The following is a 16459-nucleotide window of genomic DNA, read 5'->3' as shown; positions in this document are numbered from 1 at the left end:
GAGAGAGAGATAGAGAGAGAGAGATAGAGAGATAGAGAGATATAGAGAGAGAGAGATAGAGAGAGAGAGAGAGAGAGAGAGAGATAGAGAGATAGAGAGATAGAGAGAGAGAGAGAGAGAGAGAGAGAGATAGAGAGAGATAGAGAGAGATAGAGAGAGATAGAGAGAGATAGAGAGAGATAGAGAGAGATAGAGAGAGATAGAGAGAGATAGAGATAGAGAGAGATAGAGAGATAGATAGATAGATAGATAGATAGATAGATAGATAGATAGATAGATAGATAGATAGATAGATAGATAGATAGATAGATAGATAGATAGATAGATAGATAGATAGATAGATAGAGAGATAGATAGATAGATATATTCACAGAAAAAACAAAGGTTACAGGGATGTTATAGTTGGGGTCAGATTTCAAACCAGAGAAATCAGCAGTTATAGTTAGCTTACGCCTCCGCAATGCACTGCTTATGACCTCACATATTACATCACTCATGACATAGTCAGTGACATCACTGATGACATCTTAAATGACATCACTGATGCCATCACTGTTGACACCTTCCAGTGAGTGTATTTTGTAAGAGTTTATGATTGCTAAACATATACACTAAGCTACTACAAAACGTAAATTAGTATACTAGGTGTACTAATAAAGAGTGATACTACTTTTAATATTTATCATGTGAGTGGCTGTGTGACTGTATGTATCATTGTGCGTATCGGTGTGTGAGTGGCTGTATAGGTATATAAGTGATTGTGTATGCAGCTGTGTGAAGGAGTGAGATGCTGTGTGAGTGGCTGTATTGTTGAATGAGTGTGTGTGTCATTTTAGAAAAAGCGCTAGATTGAAGAATGTGATTAGGGACCGGAAGAACAAAAAAGGTAGATTCATACATTAATATTACACTTAGCGCATACATTGATACCGCAATGCTTGAAGTTATATTGCAGATAAATATTTAAAGGAATACATTATGAGTGTTATGTAAAAAAACTTTACTGGAAGAAAAAAGCCTGGTTTGTTTAAAATAATATTGAGGCATCAGGCCAATGTAAAACTTCATCTTGGCAAAGGTCATTTATCACTATGCTTCTAAAAGCAGGAAAAGGTAAACAAGCCTCTGTTTCTTACAGGTCAATTTATTTTAAAATGCATATGTTCAAATTCATGTCGCTTTTCTTTATGCCCCATTTAAATATCAATGCTCACACATTTGAACTTTGCCCCTAAAAGATGTGCAAATGTAAACTGATGGAATATGTCTAATTAAATCTCCTGTGTCTTTTTGATTTAAAAGAAATCTCAGACAAGGTTCTCAAAAGGACTTAAATCAGTGCAAACTAAAGTGCCCTAAGGAAACTTTAACTGGCGTCCCCACCTTGCATAACCCTGTCATCAATGATGTCATTTCAGATGTTGTATTCAATCTGTGGGCTTACAGCCTGCCCATTGCCATTTTATTTGTCCCTTTGGTTGTCCTTCACAAATGCTTCCTTGCTATTGGTTACTCCTTCCTCTTTGTCACTCCTTTTTGTGTTTAGTTTCCTCCCACAGAACACTGCCCAATTACTGTTAACATTACGCTTCTGTGTTTATGTGTTTATTTGGGGGACTATTTTCCCCTTTGACTCCTGCTCATGTCACTGTTTAACAGTCTTCAGAGCTTCAGCTTGGGCCCCCGTCACTGAATCTCCCTGTCCCATTCAAATACAGAGATTAAATGTCAAATGCCTCAGACTCTGATTTAGAAATAGCCTCTTTAATTTTTTCTGACTTCAAAGCGCAATAATTTATATAGAAAACCAGTCCCTTCCCTCTCCGGAAGGAAAGAGCCCACACAGGAAGCTTGGATGCAATCCTTTTATTAATGCAAGTTAGACTGCATGACGTGTTTCGGCATCCAATCACCTTTCTCAAATGCAAATGTCCTTCTTGCTATTCGCAGTCCATTTAAAATACACAAAGCCTCACAAAGGATTGGCGGAGGCTCTGTTCACTGGCTAAGTGGGAGGATCTTGCAGACTCGGACAACGAGTCACCATCGCATGCAGACAATCACCTAAGTACAAGCCCCAGTGGGCAGTGTCTGCAGCTTTTTCCCTTTGTTCCAGGAAGTTACCATGGATACGAGGTGTTGAATCTCGGCCCTTCCTCCAGCCGCGTTACTCCAGTAGCATGCAGGGACACCGGTAACTTTAGTAAGTGCAGGTATCCTTGTGAAGTCACAATCCAGCAATGACTGGCCTCGCAAAGTGCTACCAGACGCGGTGGTTCGGCATTTCCCAAACGTTTTGAGACACCACCAGAAGTCGCCATTAGTTCACCGAACTCTTGTTTGAGGGGGGCTCTCGGTGCTCGTGGCCGCACCCACACATAGAAAACCAGTCCCTCCCCTCTCCGGAAGGAAAGAGCCCACACAGGAAGCTTTGATGCAATCCTTTTATTAATGCAAGTTAGACTGCATGACGCGTTTCGGCATCCAATCACCTTTCTCAAATGCAAATGTCCTTCTTGCTATTCGCAGTCCATTTAAAATACACAAAGCCTCTGTAGTGAAAGAGCCACTTTTGTAGTCTGGCACCCTATGATGACCTCCAACTACCACCATTTTAATTGATTTTAGTGTGTTATTTTACCCTAGCCTTAATGTAGGATGATCCTGCATATGCCTACTTCTCTTCCGTCCTGTACTCTTGCTGTCTTTACTATTGGCTATGACATGGCCTCATGTCATCCTGCTTTCTGACTTTACCTTTGCTTCAAACTTTTCTGTGTGCACAGTGGTGCTTGAAAGTTGTGTGGATGAGAATTATAAGTGCTGACTATTGCCTTTGACAGGGCCTCATGTCTGACTCTGCCTTGCTGCTGCGTGCACAGCAGTGCTTGCAAGTTGTTTGGGTTATTCACATTCAAGGTCTTGCTGTTTTCCTGAGCAATTGTTTTTGTTTAGTGTACTGTGGAAGGTCTTGTGAGAGCTTCGTCAAGACAGAGGCTGGAAGAAGTGCGAATGGAGGAAGAGACTTGAGAGCTCCTTACTGCCATGAGGATGCTTGCTTGGAACCTGGCCAGTTCTGGTAAAATTCCTCTGGCGGTGGGAGGAGGTCTTTCACAAATCTTCTAGTATGTTTAAAGTGGAGGGTTGCAGGCTGAGAAACTGGGAGTTTGGATTCCGAGTGAGGGCAGACGTGTCTATCTCGGATTGAACCCTGGCTTGCTGAGCTCTGATCCCCGGCTGTGATTCCCCCGGTCAGAAGTGGGCAGTGTATGCACCAGGTGATGTATTTAGTTGTGTGGTTATTGCCATTGTGATGTGTGGCCAGTGGCTTTGATCATTTGAGGTGTTTTCTTTGTGGTGTGGGAGGTGCACATCCAGAGTAATCCTCTAATGTGTGTGTGTGTATATATATATATATATATATATATATATATTACCTACTGGCGGTCGCCAGTAGGTAGTTATAGTTAGGACCCCTTTTCCATAGGAAAACCTCAACATTCTATTTTGAATAACTTTGGCGCCGGTCGATGAATCCTCGCGAATTTCTCAAAATAGGTGGGGCACTATGCTCCGCTCCTACCCTGAAAGTCTCGGGGGGATCCGTCAAGCGGGGGCTGAGATAAAAGGGGGGTCCCAAAACGCGTTTTCCCCATGCATTTTTCCATAGGACCTTTAGAACGAGCTACAGCCCGAACGGCTGAACAGAATTACTCGAAATTTGGCAGAGAGGTAGTCCCTAGGTCAAGGAAGTGCCTTTTGTAGGTTTGGTGTAAATCTGTTCAGTAGATTCTGAGAAAATAGCCTTTAAATCAATATATATATCTGAGCCCGCTTACGGTACGCTTACCGTACGCTTACCGTAAGCGTACGGTGGCGTGCGCGAGCGCGATTCTGATTGGCTCTTAGATCTTAGTAAACATTCGAATCGGCCGAAACCAGGAAGCGGCGGCCGCCATTTTGTGTATTTCACTCAGAAAAAAAAGAGTGAAAACAAGAAAAGGGGGCAATGAGGAGAGTTACAGACCCCCTTACATTTGTGAGGGGGTCAAAGAAGGACTGTAAAGTACAAAGAAAACATTTATTGATTTTAAAAAAAATCACAGGGTACGCGTACGGTAAGCTTACGGTAAGCGTACGGTAGAAAAAAAAAAAAAAAATGAAAATCAGATTTAAGTGTTTAGATATTAGGGGGCTCTAAAAAGAGCCGTTGTGTTTATGAAATGATTTTTTAGTGGTACCTACAAGTAAGTACCGATGCAGAGTCTAAGGTTCAAGAGGAAGACTCTGTTCCCTTCATCATTGAAGTGCACACCATCTCCTCTATAAATGTCTTGCATGTCATAACGCAAGTTGTTGTGGTAAATGGCACCCATACCATAGTCACGGAGGAAAGCAGAAACAGATTTGTTGACGTGCTTTCTTGCTTTGTCATCGCACCGCGTGCCCACCGTGCGTGCACGGCACTAACTGCGTAAAGTGGGCGCGCGGTGCGCGAAGCGCACCGCGTGCTCACTGTGCGCGCACGGTGCGCGAAGCGCACCGTGCGCGCACGGAACGAACTGCGTTAAGTGGGCGCGCACGCCACGAATGGCGTAAAGTAACTTAGCATTTAAAAAACCGTACAAATTCACTGAAAAAACCATAGGTTTCACACACGTTATAGTTAGGAATTAGCATTTAAAAAACCTTGAAAATTCACTGAAAAAACCATAGGTTTCACACATGTTATAGTTAGCGGAAATTTTACTGATAAAAAACCAATGAAATTCCCCCGTTATAGTTAGTGCAGGCAACTATAACTCACGCGACCGCAATCTTCTGCTGATGACATATGTGTCTTTATGAAAAAAAAATATTTGTAATATATGTATAGCTAAAAATGTATGGAAGAAGACATGGGCAAATAAGTGTCTAAATACAGTATTAGCATCAGCAGAAGATTGCGGTCGCGTGAGTTATAGTTGCCTGCACTAACTATAACGGGGGAATTTCATTGGTTTTTTATCAGTAAAATTTCCGCTAACTATAACATGTGTGAAACCTATGGTTTTTTCAGTGAATATATATATATATATATATATATATATATATCTTTCTGATCTTTTGCGGGACGCCCAGTGTATCTTATCTTATATCAGTAATTGCTTGTTTATTAATCAGTATTATAGTTTACTCAGTTATTGATTCATGCCTTTAGATAATAAGTTTGCTACATATATTTGAATCTTATGCATTTGGTATCTGAGATAGCCTTTGTTTAGAGAGTATTATGTAATAAACCCCAAGCCTTATTCTAAAAGTGATAAAGTCTTTGCATTTTGTTAAATAAAACCCCTTTTCAAAAGGTGCTGTTTGTTTTGTGTTGAAGTCTTGCTGTGCCAGGGGTGGTAAGACATGCTCAAATGTGTATATTATTCAAAGGTGCAGTGGTATATTTGCCTCCCAGGTGGGAGTGCAGGGATTGGGTGTGGCTTATTGGTAAGAAGACACATTCAAAACAGCCTCACAAAGGATTGGAGGAGGCTCTGTTCACTGGCTAAGTGGGAGGATCTTGCAGACTCAGACAACGAGTCACTATCGCATGCAGACAATCACGTAAGTGTGTGTGTGTGTGTGTGTGTGTGTGTGTGTGTGTGTGTGTGTGTGTGTGTGTGTGTGTGTATTTATATTACAGAGTGGTGGTTAGCCACTTTGTAACTATAGCTGGGAGTCCGAAAGATTTATTCCTTGGAATTTTTGATAGATTAACTTTAAAAATTCAATGGAAAAAAGCAAAGGTTAAGGCAAATTTATAAATATGGAAAACGTTATTTATTCTTTCTAGACAAACCCAACTTAAACTACACAAATATTAGAAATCATAAAATTATAGGTATAACTTTCATTAATGAGTTACCCACCACCTTTAAATTACTATAAGTTGTGCACCTCCATAAACAGTGTTGGCAACTCGCTAGACACACTACATAAACTATAACTCGCAACTCTACCATGCACAGTGTTCTCACAAAGGATGTGATTTGAGATGTCATAAGTGCTGTTCATTTAATATTCATGCTTCTACCAAGGAGCGTCCCATATTGCCAAAGAGCATTTTTAAATATATTTTTCAACTAGTGCTGCCTCTACACGAGGCGGGGGCACCATCAAACATTTTTCTATGTTGTGAGGCGCTGTAGGGAGTTCTGCAGCCCCCAAGCAACATTAGAAAGAGACAGTAAGTCTCATGAGTCATTAAATCCATGACCTCAGGAAAGCTTACTGTACTTCTTTAAAGCACACTTAGCTGAGACTCTATGCTCTTTAGCTGGAGTGCAGTGCCACTTTGTGGTGGGTTTTATAGCTGCATTTTGTAGCTTGAAAAATGTCCAAAAAGAAATTTCAAGACATGTTGATGCTTTTAAAAATAAATAAAACGTTCTTATATTTTTTTTGAAGATAGCTATTTTTATTAAACATTGCTGTGAATTAATACAAAATTTATTTTTATTAATCATTAGGTCCACTTTTTAAAGTTTAGTTCTCTGACCCTTTGATAAAGTCATTAGTTCTTCCTCACTTGAAATGACACCCAGGCCCCGCGCACAACTACCCGCTGCGCATGGCTCAAGTGGCAAAGGTTTAGGCACAAGGCCTGGCCCACTGCAAACTCCATGCCAGGCATGACTACCTGCCACAGCTGATGGCTGTGCTCATCAGCGTGTCAAGTGATCACCTGAGTGCGAGGGGCTAGAGACAGGACCTGTGGCCAATACCATGCATGGATCAAGGCAGTGTGCGACGTGGTGTTGGCTACTTGCAGGAGTTGTATGCAGGGCTTCGCCAAATGCAGCGCTCAGCATGGGATTCACGTTAAGTATGGTAATTACATATTGCTTTACTTTAACATAACATAGAAATTCACTGAAAAACAAAGGTTAAAGTGACATTATACTTAGGTATGGCAAAAATATCTTACTTTGCAGGGAAAAAAATAGAAATTCACTGAAAAAAATGAAAGGTTAAAGGAACGTTATAGTTAGGTGAAAATGTCAGTTAAAACATTCCATTTTAAACATACACAACCTATAACTAAAACTGGTGCTCTACGGTTACTATATCTTGAGCCCTCACTCATGACATGGTCCATTATATCATCGATAATATCGCTGCAACATTTGCAGTGACATCATTGATGACACAACTGTGAATAGAGGGGATGTGAGTTATAGTTACTTCAGGGCATGGGTTATAGTTACTTGAAATAACTGTAACTGGTGAATTTTAGTGGTTTTGTATGCTCAAAATGGTATCTTTTAACTGACAATTTCCCCTAACTAGAATGTCACTTCAACCTTTGGATTTTTCAGTGAATATATACCTACCTATATAACTCAGTATCAGTAGCCACTGGATAGTTTTAGTTAGTACTTAGTTTCCATAAGAAATTGATTTTTATTTGCTAATAACTTTGGTGCCATTTAACGAATGGTCCTTAAACTGTTGTGAAAAAAGTTTCAGACACCCCAGCTCCTTCCTGGAAAGTTCCAGGATGATCATAAAGTGAAGGCTGAGATTTCCATAGGAATGTTAGACAATGCTACAGTCAAAACGGCTACACTGAATTACACCACATTTGGCAGAAAGCTAGATATTTACACAGAAGGCATTCGCTCTGTTATGTGGTGTAAACCGATTCAGCCGGTTTAGAGAAATTAAGCTTCAAAATGTATAGATAGTTAGCGAGACAGAGACTGGTCCCGGGGAACCAAGGACTGTGATTGGCTGGCCTCAGCTTGAAAGAGAAATGTTGCGGCTGCCATTTTAGGACTTGGGCACTCGGAGTCCTCATTGAGAGCGAGAGATAGATGATAAACATGAAGTGCTTCTGAATTACCAATGACTCCCTGGTAACAAACTATCCTTTATTCTAAAGACCAGTCGGGGAGCCCAGATTTTACTCCCTGTCTTAACAGGGATACCTTTAAATACTGGAAAATGCATGATGAATACAGGGAACCAATTTATCAAGTAGAAAATAAAATCTATAGAGCAAGTTAAACAAGGCTGTGGATTGACCGTGCCAGAAAAATATAGGTATGTGTAAGTATGACATTGGATTTCACCCACTAATATTAAGGAGGCTGCTTGTCGCTCACTTACTCCAAGCGGAAAGCTGCTCCTCAATGTAACAGATGACTCTTTGATCTCTTGAATGTATAAGATATTAGTGAAGGATGAACAGTTAAAGGAGGGAGCCTACCAGAAGGATCAGGAGACAGAAGTGCAGAAGCAATTCACTGAATACGAGTGGGAAGCTACACATAACAGTTTAAAGCGGGATACACATGCACAGAGGTGAGAGGCAGTAAATACAAATACTTTAAAATGGCACTGGGGCCCAATGATTAAATGCTCTAGATGGGATTGGGGGAAGAACAGTGATGGGTGATAGTTAAGGAGTGTGCTACATCTCTCATCTGCTGTTGATGTGGAAATTGTAAAAGCCATGAAAATAATAACAGAATATATATTCTAATAACCCCAAGTAGTATGCAAGTGAGATGGATGCTTGAGTTGAAACGGTGCCATAGTAGAAGTGCTCATAGACCTAGTGTTACAGGAAGCCAAAGAGCTCCTCCTGGCCAAGTAGGGAAAGCAGTAACATCATCATGCAGGGATGCTACCACAGATTATGGGACATTATAGGCACAGAAACTAACTATTTTCCAAACTGTGTAAGGTACAGAGGGAGTGTTTGTGTGCTTGTGGGGCCCGCATGATACTGCACTACTTTTCAGAAGATGGTGGAGTACTGACTTTCCAAAAGACGCTGAGAGCACTACAAATTATTAGAACCAACAAGCAGTACAGCACAATAGGGAGGACATGAAAAAAATCTAAGAAATTGGATTGAGGACAGGCACCAGACTACAGCAAGCATATGTATGTTTGGTTGTCAGGAGGGAAGGGGACCATGTTCATTTTAACATTCTGCCTTGTTCATTAATCTGTATGTCGAATACACATGAGAATTAATTAAATGTATTGAACCATAAAATGACTTTTGGGCGACTTTAAGACGAAATCAATTTGGTCTTTGGAAGGCTTTTATGCACGAGAGTTGGTGACCGGTAAATGTCATTAGATAGATTTGCAAGCACACAATATTCATTGGGATAAGTATGTTCTCTCTAAAATTGTCGATATTATGTTGCTTGTGATTAACAGCTTCACTGAAAATGTTGTTTGGAAATAGGAAAATAAATATCCAATGACGTTAAAAAAACGCCCATACACATATATTTTGAAGTGGCATACTGATTTGTGGTCGATTGGGGAACCCCTTCTTCACATCCTACGGAATTTGCGTTATCCTTTTTCTATTTCATTGCACTGGTATTATTCAAATGAAATGCTTTAAAAATGTATGTAAGCGAGGTATCTAGTGCGCTGTGTTTTCAACTCATCTTATTGTGTGTTAAATATCTTTAGCAATCACACTGCATTTATTGACGTTCATTGGTGTTCATGAGAAATTGGATGCAACAGCAAACATGAAACTTGTCTCTTTACTCATACCAAAAGGTAACATGTAAACATGCAATTTTTTTTTTTTTTTTAAACCCTATCAGGCATTTCTAGCAAAAATATGAGAAAGTAACTAGGCCTGTGATGCTAGTGTGGGTGGAGGTGCAGGATAAATAAGGAAGGCGCACTAGCGCGTGTGTTGGACCTTGGACAGCTCTGTGCTGAAATGCATGCACACTGAGCGAGAAGAGGCCGGTCTGAAGAACACTCTGTAAGTGCAGGCACAGGACAGAACGTGCAGAGGCCTCCAGACCTACCCGGAACCGGAGCAAGGACGCCAGGCTGCGGCTTTTATAAAGAAAAGAAAGAAAAGAAAAAAAAAATCACAAGGAGAGCCTGAGGTGAAGAGGTATCCCAGTGGCACTGGGCTGTCGGCCAGTGAGGGGCTTTCCCCGCTCCTTCTGTCCCCAGAGGGAAGGGGCATTCGTCGGAGTGCACTACGGGGGAGAGGAGGCTGCGAGGGGCTGCCGCAGCTTCCAGCCCGCACCGGCAGCACCATGAGACGGAGGCACAGGAGCGCCGGTACGCCGGGGCAGAGCGGGGTCTCGCGATCGCCTTCGCGGCTGACGAGGGCACGGCTGGAGCAGCGGAGTCCCGAAGCCCCTTCGGCCGATGTCAGGGCGCCGCTGCCCGCCTGGATGCGGCTCTACTTCTACGGTATGCACGGCATCACCCTGGACGTGCTGGCCTCCTCCTGCCTGCGGCTGCTGCACGGCGCCTCGGACCGCCAGATGCTGGGCTTCTCGTCCCCTGCCCGGTGCCTGCTGCACTCGCTCAGCCACTTCACCCTGGAGCGCGTGTACCTGCGCGGGCAGGGTGCCCTGGCCGCGCGCTTCCTCGTCTTCCCCGCGGTGTACCTGGGCCTGCAGCTGCTGCTGTTGGGGGCGCCGGGCGGGGAGCCGTCGGTGGGAGCCTTGTATGTGGCGCTGCAGTACGGCATGTCATTCTACCACTCGCAGGTCTTCCTCAAGCGGTTCCTGCAGCTGCATTACAGCCCCGGAGAGCGGCCGCTGCTGGGGGATCACGGGGCTGAAGTGCGGACCAGAGGTTTAGAGCCGAGCAAGGACCAGAAGGGAAACCCGCCGCCCACTAACGTTAACGATTGGGACTTACAGCCAGTCTTGGATCTGAAAAGAGATGTGCCACCCGAAAAAGGCCAAAATGGAGGTTCATCACTCCAGAACCCGGGAAAAAGGGATTTACGGCCGGCCGTGAACTCAAATGATCAACCTGCAACAAATCATGAGAAGGGGCCCCCAGCAACGACTAATAACTCAGTAGATTGGGACATACCAACTACCATGAACCACCAAGGGCTTTTATCAACCATGAATACATATGAGGAGCAGTGTTCATTACCTAAGAATTATGAGGAGGGGGGTTTACAACCATCTGCTGTGAACCAGGGTAGGTGGAATTTAATGCCCCAAAAATGTAGGGAGGGTAATTTGTTCCCTGCCGTAAAAAAAGAAGGGTGGGATTTACTATCTGAAAATAATCTGGAGCAGGTGTGCTTCCAGCCTGCAATGTACAAAAAAGGAAATGTATCGCCTACCACAAGTGAGAAGGGAGAGCTGATGCCTACTAAGGATCTGAGATATAGAAATTTGCCAACAGCTACGAACCAGAGGGGTGATTTACAACTTGCTAATAATCGGAGGAAAAATAATAAACAATTGTTCCAAGGTACATGCAAATATCAGCGGAAGCAGGACTTGGGATACAGCAATGATGAGATAAAATGGGATGTACCATCTGGGAAGGAGCATTTATCGCCAGCTGCTAATGGTGAAAAATTGGATTTACTATATGCTGTGGATCAGGCAAAACAAACCCTACCAAACACTAATGATGATAAAAAAAAGTATTTGCCACATAATGCTGCCACAATTAACATGGTAATGGGCAACTATTTTTCAGCCTTCAATGAGTTGGATTTTCCTCTCTGTACAGTAAATGGAAATGCTGGTGTCCTCGCCATAGAAAAGGAGAGCAATTTACCACCTGTTAAAGATACTTCCACACCAGTGAGCGGGAGGGATGATCATCCTAGCCCAACACCTGCCACTACTTGCCACCGGCTTCCTGACCCCATCCGCTTCACCTTCTTTGGCATGCACGGCCTCCTGGATGAAATCATCTTCACTTCCATTTTCAACCTGCTTGAGACACCAAAGGGGGACCTGAGCGGCCACACATCCCTCTGGTCTTTCTTCATATATGGCAGCTGCAGCTTTGTGGTTGAGAAGTTGTACTTCCACCTCTACCTCAAGCGAGGCTGGAGCAGGCGGCGGCGTCTCCCGCTCTACATCCTATTCATCTACACTTGGGAGCTCACCTGGGGGATCTTGCTGCGCAAGTGTGGTGCATGCTCCTGGGATTATTCTCACTACCCCCTCAATTTTATGGGATTGATTACATTGATGTACTTGCCAGGTTGGATATTCCTCAGTATCTATCAAGACATGCTTTTCAAGGTATTGCTGCAAGTCCGATACAGCCAGGGAAGCTAGAAAGAAAATCAACCTGAGTGACTTCTTTTGTTCAATTTTCCAGATTTCTTAGAGTGCTCGTGTTGAAAATTGAGAACCAAAAGCTACGGCTCCAACTATATTGAACATAGCAACCTTTAATGAGTCTAACATGCATGGTTGACTTGTGTTACGTTTACTAAATGTACAAGCGTGAATATTTTACTATGGGGACCAAACATTTAGGATTTCATACCTGTAATTTGTAATTTGAAAGTGCAAATAATGTGTTTGATTATCAGATAAACAATCTTACACATCTTTCAACATATTTTAGTTGCATTTGCTCTTCATCCAGTGCTTTAAATTGGCAGGTACTGTCATGCACTGAGTACCTGGACTTCTTTAATTTAAAAGGGAGAGTGTCTGCACTTCTCAGCACCAGTGCAATATCTTTAATGAAAGAGTACCAGCACGTCTAAGGAGTGAATAAGCATTATTTTAGAGAGGATCCTCAACTTTTTTTTTATTATTTCAAACACTGCCTTCAATATCTTCAAAATGCACCCCTCCTAAAGTTCAAAAGATATACACGGATGTTTAATTGGGAATGGGAAGACTCCTAGTTTAAATGTCTTGAATGTTCCAGTCTTAACCATGTTGCTCACATTTCAATTCAATTGTTCAACAAAGGAAAATAAAGTCACAACTTTTTTTATCAAGCCCCAAACCAGAACTTAATATTTAGTGGAAAAGAGGACAGAACAAGTAAACATAAACAATGATCTGGGCTCAAAACAGATGGGGTTCAAGGCCCTGCACCCTAAAAGTGTCATATCCAAACGATGGTGATGATTACTTCGGTATGTTCTTTTTTACCTAAAAGGATTCTTATAACAAATTTGACTTCAAGATGATAGATCTTTAAAGATACAGTATTTAATGTACACATATTTGGGATGTTAACTCACTACTATCCAACAATACCCTTACACTGAAAAGCGAAAATGTAACAGGCAAGCAGATTGCTTAACCCTGCATCCGTCATTAAAATTAAGACATTTTATCTTACATTTCAGATACTAAATGAGTAGTAGAGAATAGTCCTGCTAATTGCATAAAGCAAATAAACTGTCAGGAGAGGTACCTAAAATATTAACAATGATTCAATCAAGGCAGTGTATAAGAGAAGAAAGTTGAAAATTATTTGGTTGCTTTAAGAGGTTTTCATTGGTAACCAATTGATAACTGGGCCCGGACAGACATTGCCCCTATTAGGAAAAGCTAGGTCAAACATTGTATAATAGGAGAACTAGAATTATAACTGATGGTGGATTAGCATGTTGAAAAGTATGTCAAGTTTACCCAACAGTTTTTCACTACTCACCAATCTGCCTTAACTAAAATGTAGATGAATCCTTTAACCAGGCCCACCAGCTGATATGTTCTTAGTCTGCTTTCTATTTGACACCAACTGGCCTACAGCAAGGGAGAGCAATGAGTCCCACGTTGACCAGGTTCAATTCAAAACCTATATCTTTATTTGTGGAAGCTAATGGGGAAAAAGGCAGGGCTCACAGTGGGAAATATATCTGCACAAACATATCTGGCCATTCCCGCTGTCACTCTTCCTCATCATATTATTAAAATCTTCAGGACAAGTCATGTCTGAGAAGCAGGCACCTGTGCAAGTCATTAAAATATAATAAAAATGTTGCATGTGCCCACCTTCATGCCATGAGGACAGAAGTTCTTGACTCTTTCAATTGGAAGTCTTGCTTTTGTTTTCATAGGGCAAACTTTGCGTCAGATGCTGCTTTGTATCTATCAAAGTTCCCTTTCTATTCCACATTTTGGATAGGTGTGCTTCAGAGAGGTTCTACTTCTACAGTCCCCTTAAGTTCCCAACAAGAAAACAATTGTTTTTATATGTCCTTTATCAGGATCTACCAAGCCATGCATTCTGATAACCAGGCGATATTATATTCCTTTTTTAGTGTTCTCTGTGACACTCATTGCTTAGGGCTTTCTTCTAGCTGACTTGTGCCATTTGGGGGTGGTCTTCTGTCCACTAGTGCACTTTATTCTCTTTTGAATATTTTTATCGTGTGTTGGTGGTGCCTGTTCATTTCCTCCAACACCTGATCTTCACCAAGATTTTCCCATTCTTGGCATGAAGAGAAATAGAGGCAGCTGATGAACACCTATAGGCTAAGTCTGGTTTTTCATTATACATGGCCAAAGGTTTGTGCTGGTGTTTTAAACAAATTGGGAGCTCTGGCCTTCTGTGTAGATTCACCTCCCACCTTCTTGGATGCTGTTGAAGGCTTTGAAAGTGCAGGAAGCAAGGTGATCTCCTCTCTCCCACCGACCAAAATCTTCTCACATTTAAACCCTCATTGGAGTCCAGGGGTACTCTTGTATGCCTTATTTGATCATTGTTTGATGGAATGAGGATACCATGGCATAGGAGAAACAGCAAGGTAGGTAACATGACTATCCATTCATATGTGCTGGGGCCTTATGTGACGGCTGGTTGCCCCTCCTCTTGTGATTGATACATATGAGCCTAGGCCTGTTAGAAAAGTCTTGATTCTGTAACATTAAATGTGTATGGCCGTCATGGAGAGACATTAGAGTGAATACCGGCTTTTACATCCAGATATTCACCATGATGAGTTAGCAAGCTTTAGGAAAGTTGCTCTTTACTGTTGAAAGACCTTAAGCTGGAGTGCCCACTTTCTCTGTGTTAACTGGTCTCTCTAGAGACCTGAGCGAGACATCGGAATGGTACGTGGTGGTTTTACCTGTTGCTTTTTGCCTTTCTTAGGTCCCACATACCAGAGGGTGGCAGGAGACACAGATGGAACTTTTTCCCTGTCGAGAGCCACTTTCCCTCTCATCTACGAGTTTGGAAAAACATGGTGCTCTCACAGTCAACAGGGCACTAGCCTAGCCCACTAAATCTGAGAGGAGAGTGCAGTTTTCAACAGGGAGGGAAGGCACCGAGGGTGGCATAGGAGGATGACTGGCCATCAGGGAGAGGTTTTTTGTATTGGTGGAGGGTAGGAAAGAGTGCATGGGGAGAGTGGCATGATGCCAGGTAGTTCATTTTTAGTTTGTAGATGTGACTGAATGCTCAGGGGGTAATGTGGATGTGAGCCAAGTGGGTATTTGTGTAGAAGGGAGCCTGATGCTAAGTGAGGTTGTATCATTTATGGCTCCCTCCTGAAACCCCTAACCCTGCACTGGTGATGTTATCAGGCGAAATCAATGCGTCGGGCATTCATAATATTGTATATGAGGATGGGCCACTTCTAGGTGACGGACTACTCAAGCCTTATCCTGCTTGATGACACGCAGAACACCCCCTCCCCCTTTATAATGGTTTTATGCTCTGTACCCTGTGATTAATATCCAACGACCATCCAGGTTTCAAGAGTAAATGCTGCCAGGCTTTGGAAAGCCCTCCCTCTGTACATACGTTGGGAATCCAACTATTTGCCTTTCCGAAAACTCCCTAAAACTTGGCTTTTCAAAATCACTGCCCAGTAAGATGTTTTCTCGATTCGCTGCCGCAGATAGTGCTGGGATGGATGCCTTAGGGTAGCTATGCGCTTTAGAAGTGTTTCTTTCATTTAATTTCATTGAACAGGGCTTGCTGCACCGGTGCAACGACTAGTGTGGAATAAATATGTTTGAGATTAGCCTTCTCATGACTAGAGGCACTAGTGGCCTAATCACTAATGTATCTATAGGCCAGAAGGTTGATTAAGTACTTACACGTCATTTGTTTTGTCCACTCATCAGGCTGTTCAATCAAAATCATAAAGTGCTGAGATAATCTTTCTATTTAGTGACAAGCAAACTTTTAATGACTTACCGTATTGCAACACAAGTCCTAGTTACTACAGGAACTGTGATACATTCCCCACGTTTCAGATACCACCAGGGAAGCTATTGTTTTGTTCTTCTGTAAGGGTACTCTGTTCTTAGTTCTCTTCCCTCAGTGGCACACCACTTGCTCAACCATCTGAACTAACCCACAAATCCCAGCATCTGCTGTAGAGGTCTGTGTAGGGTTTAATGGTCCAAGAATTGGTTACTGGCTTAACCCCACTCATTTTCATGCTTGCAAATTTGTTTACATGAGTCTTATTGACTTTGGTAGTCCTTAAAGGTGCTTCAGTTAGCAGTGTTTTAAGGCTGTTCGCACTTTATGAATACTGTAGTATGAAGCATTTATGCTCCTGTTCTTGCTTTGGTTGTCAGGTGACCTTCATATAAACCCCAGAGTTGTTCACCACGCGTTATTCCTGCACTTAAATATATAAAATTCTGGCTATTCCTGTTAGGAAAAAAAATCCCAAATTTCAGTCCTTTTCTTTCACATTCTGTATGTGTATTTTAAAAGG

General features: G+C 42.3%; 1 protein-coding gene across 1 annotated transcript; it reads left to right on the top strand.

Moving 5' to 3' along the window:
- The first annotated feature begins 9746 nt into the window (after positions 1–9746).
- On the top strand, positions 9747–12761 carry TMEM229A (transmembrane protein 229A). The gene has a single exon (XM_085650696.1). The coding sequence runs from the start codon at positions 10071–10073 to the stop codon at positions 12084–12086; it is 2016 nt and encodes a 671-aa protein (XP_085506822.1). The 5' UTR covers positions 9747–10070; the 3' UTR covers positions 12087–12761.
- The last annotated feature ends 3698 nt before the right edge of the window (positions 12762–16459 follow it).

Source organism: Triturus cristatus, chromosome 4_1 (assembly GCF_964204655.1).
Source record: "Triturus cristatus chromosome 4_1, aTriCri1.1, whole genome shotgun sequence".
In the NCBI taxonomy this organism is placed as follows: Eukaryota; Metazoa; Chordata; class Amphibia; order Caudata; family Salamandridae; genus Triturus; species Triturus cristatus.
This window is presented reverse-complemented; position numbering and strand designations above follow the sequence as displayed.

Coding starts and splice junctions, on each gene's coding strand:
- TMEM229A (XM_085650696.1), top strand. CDS start 10,071: ATGAGACGGAGGCACAGGAGCGCCGGTACGCCGGGGCAGAGCGGGGTC.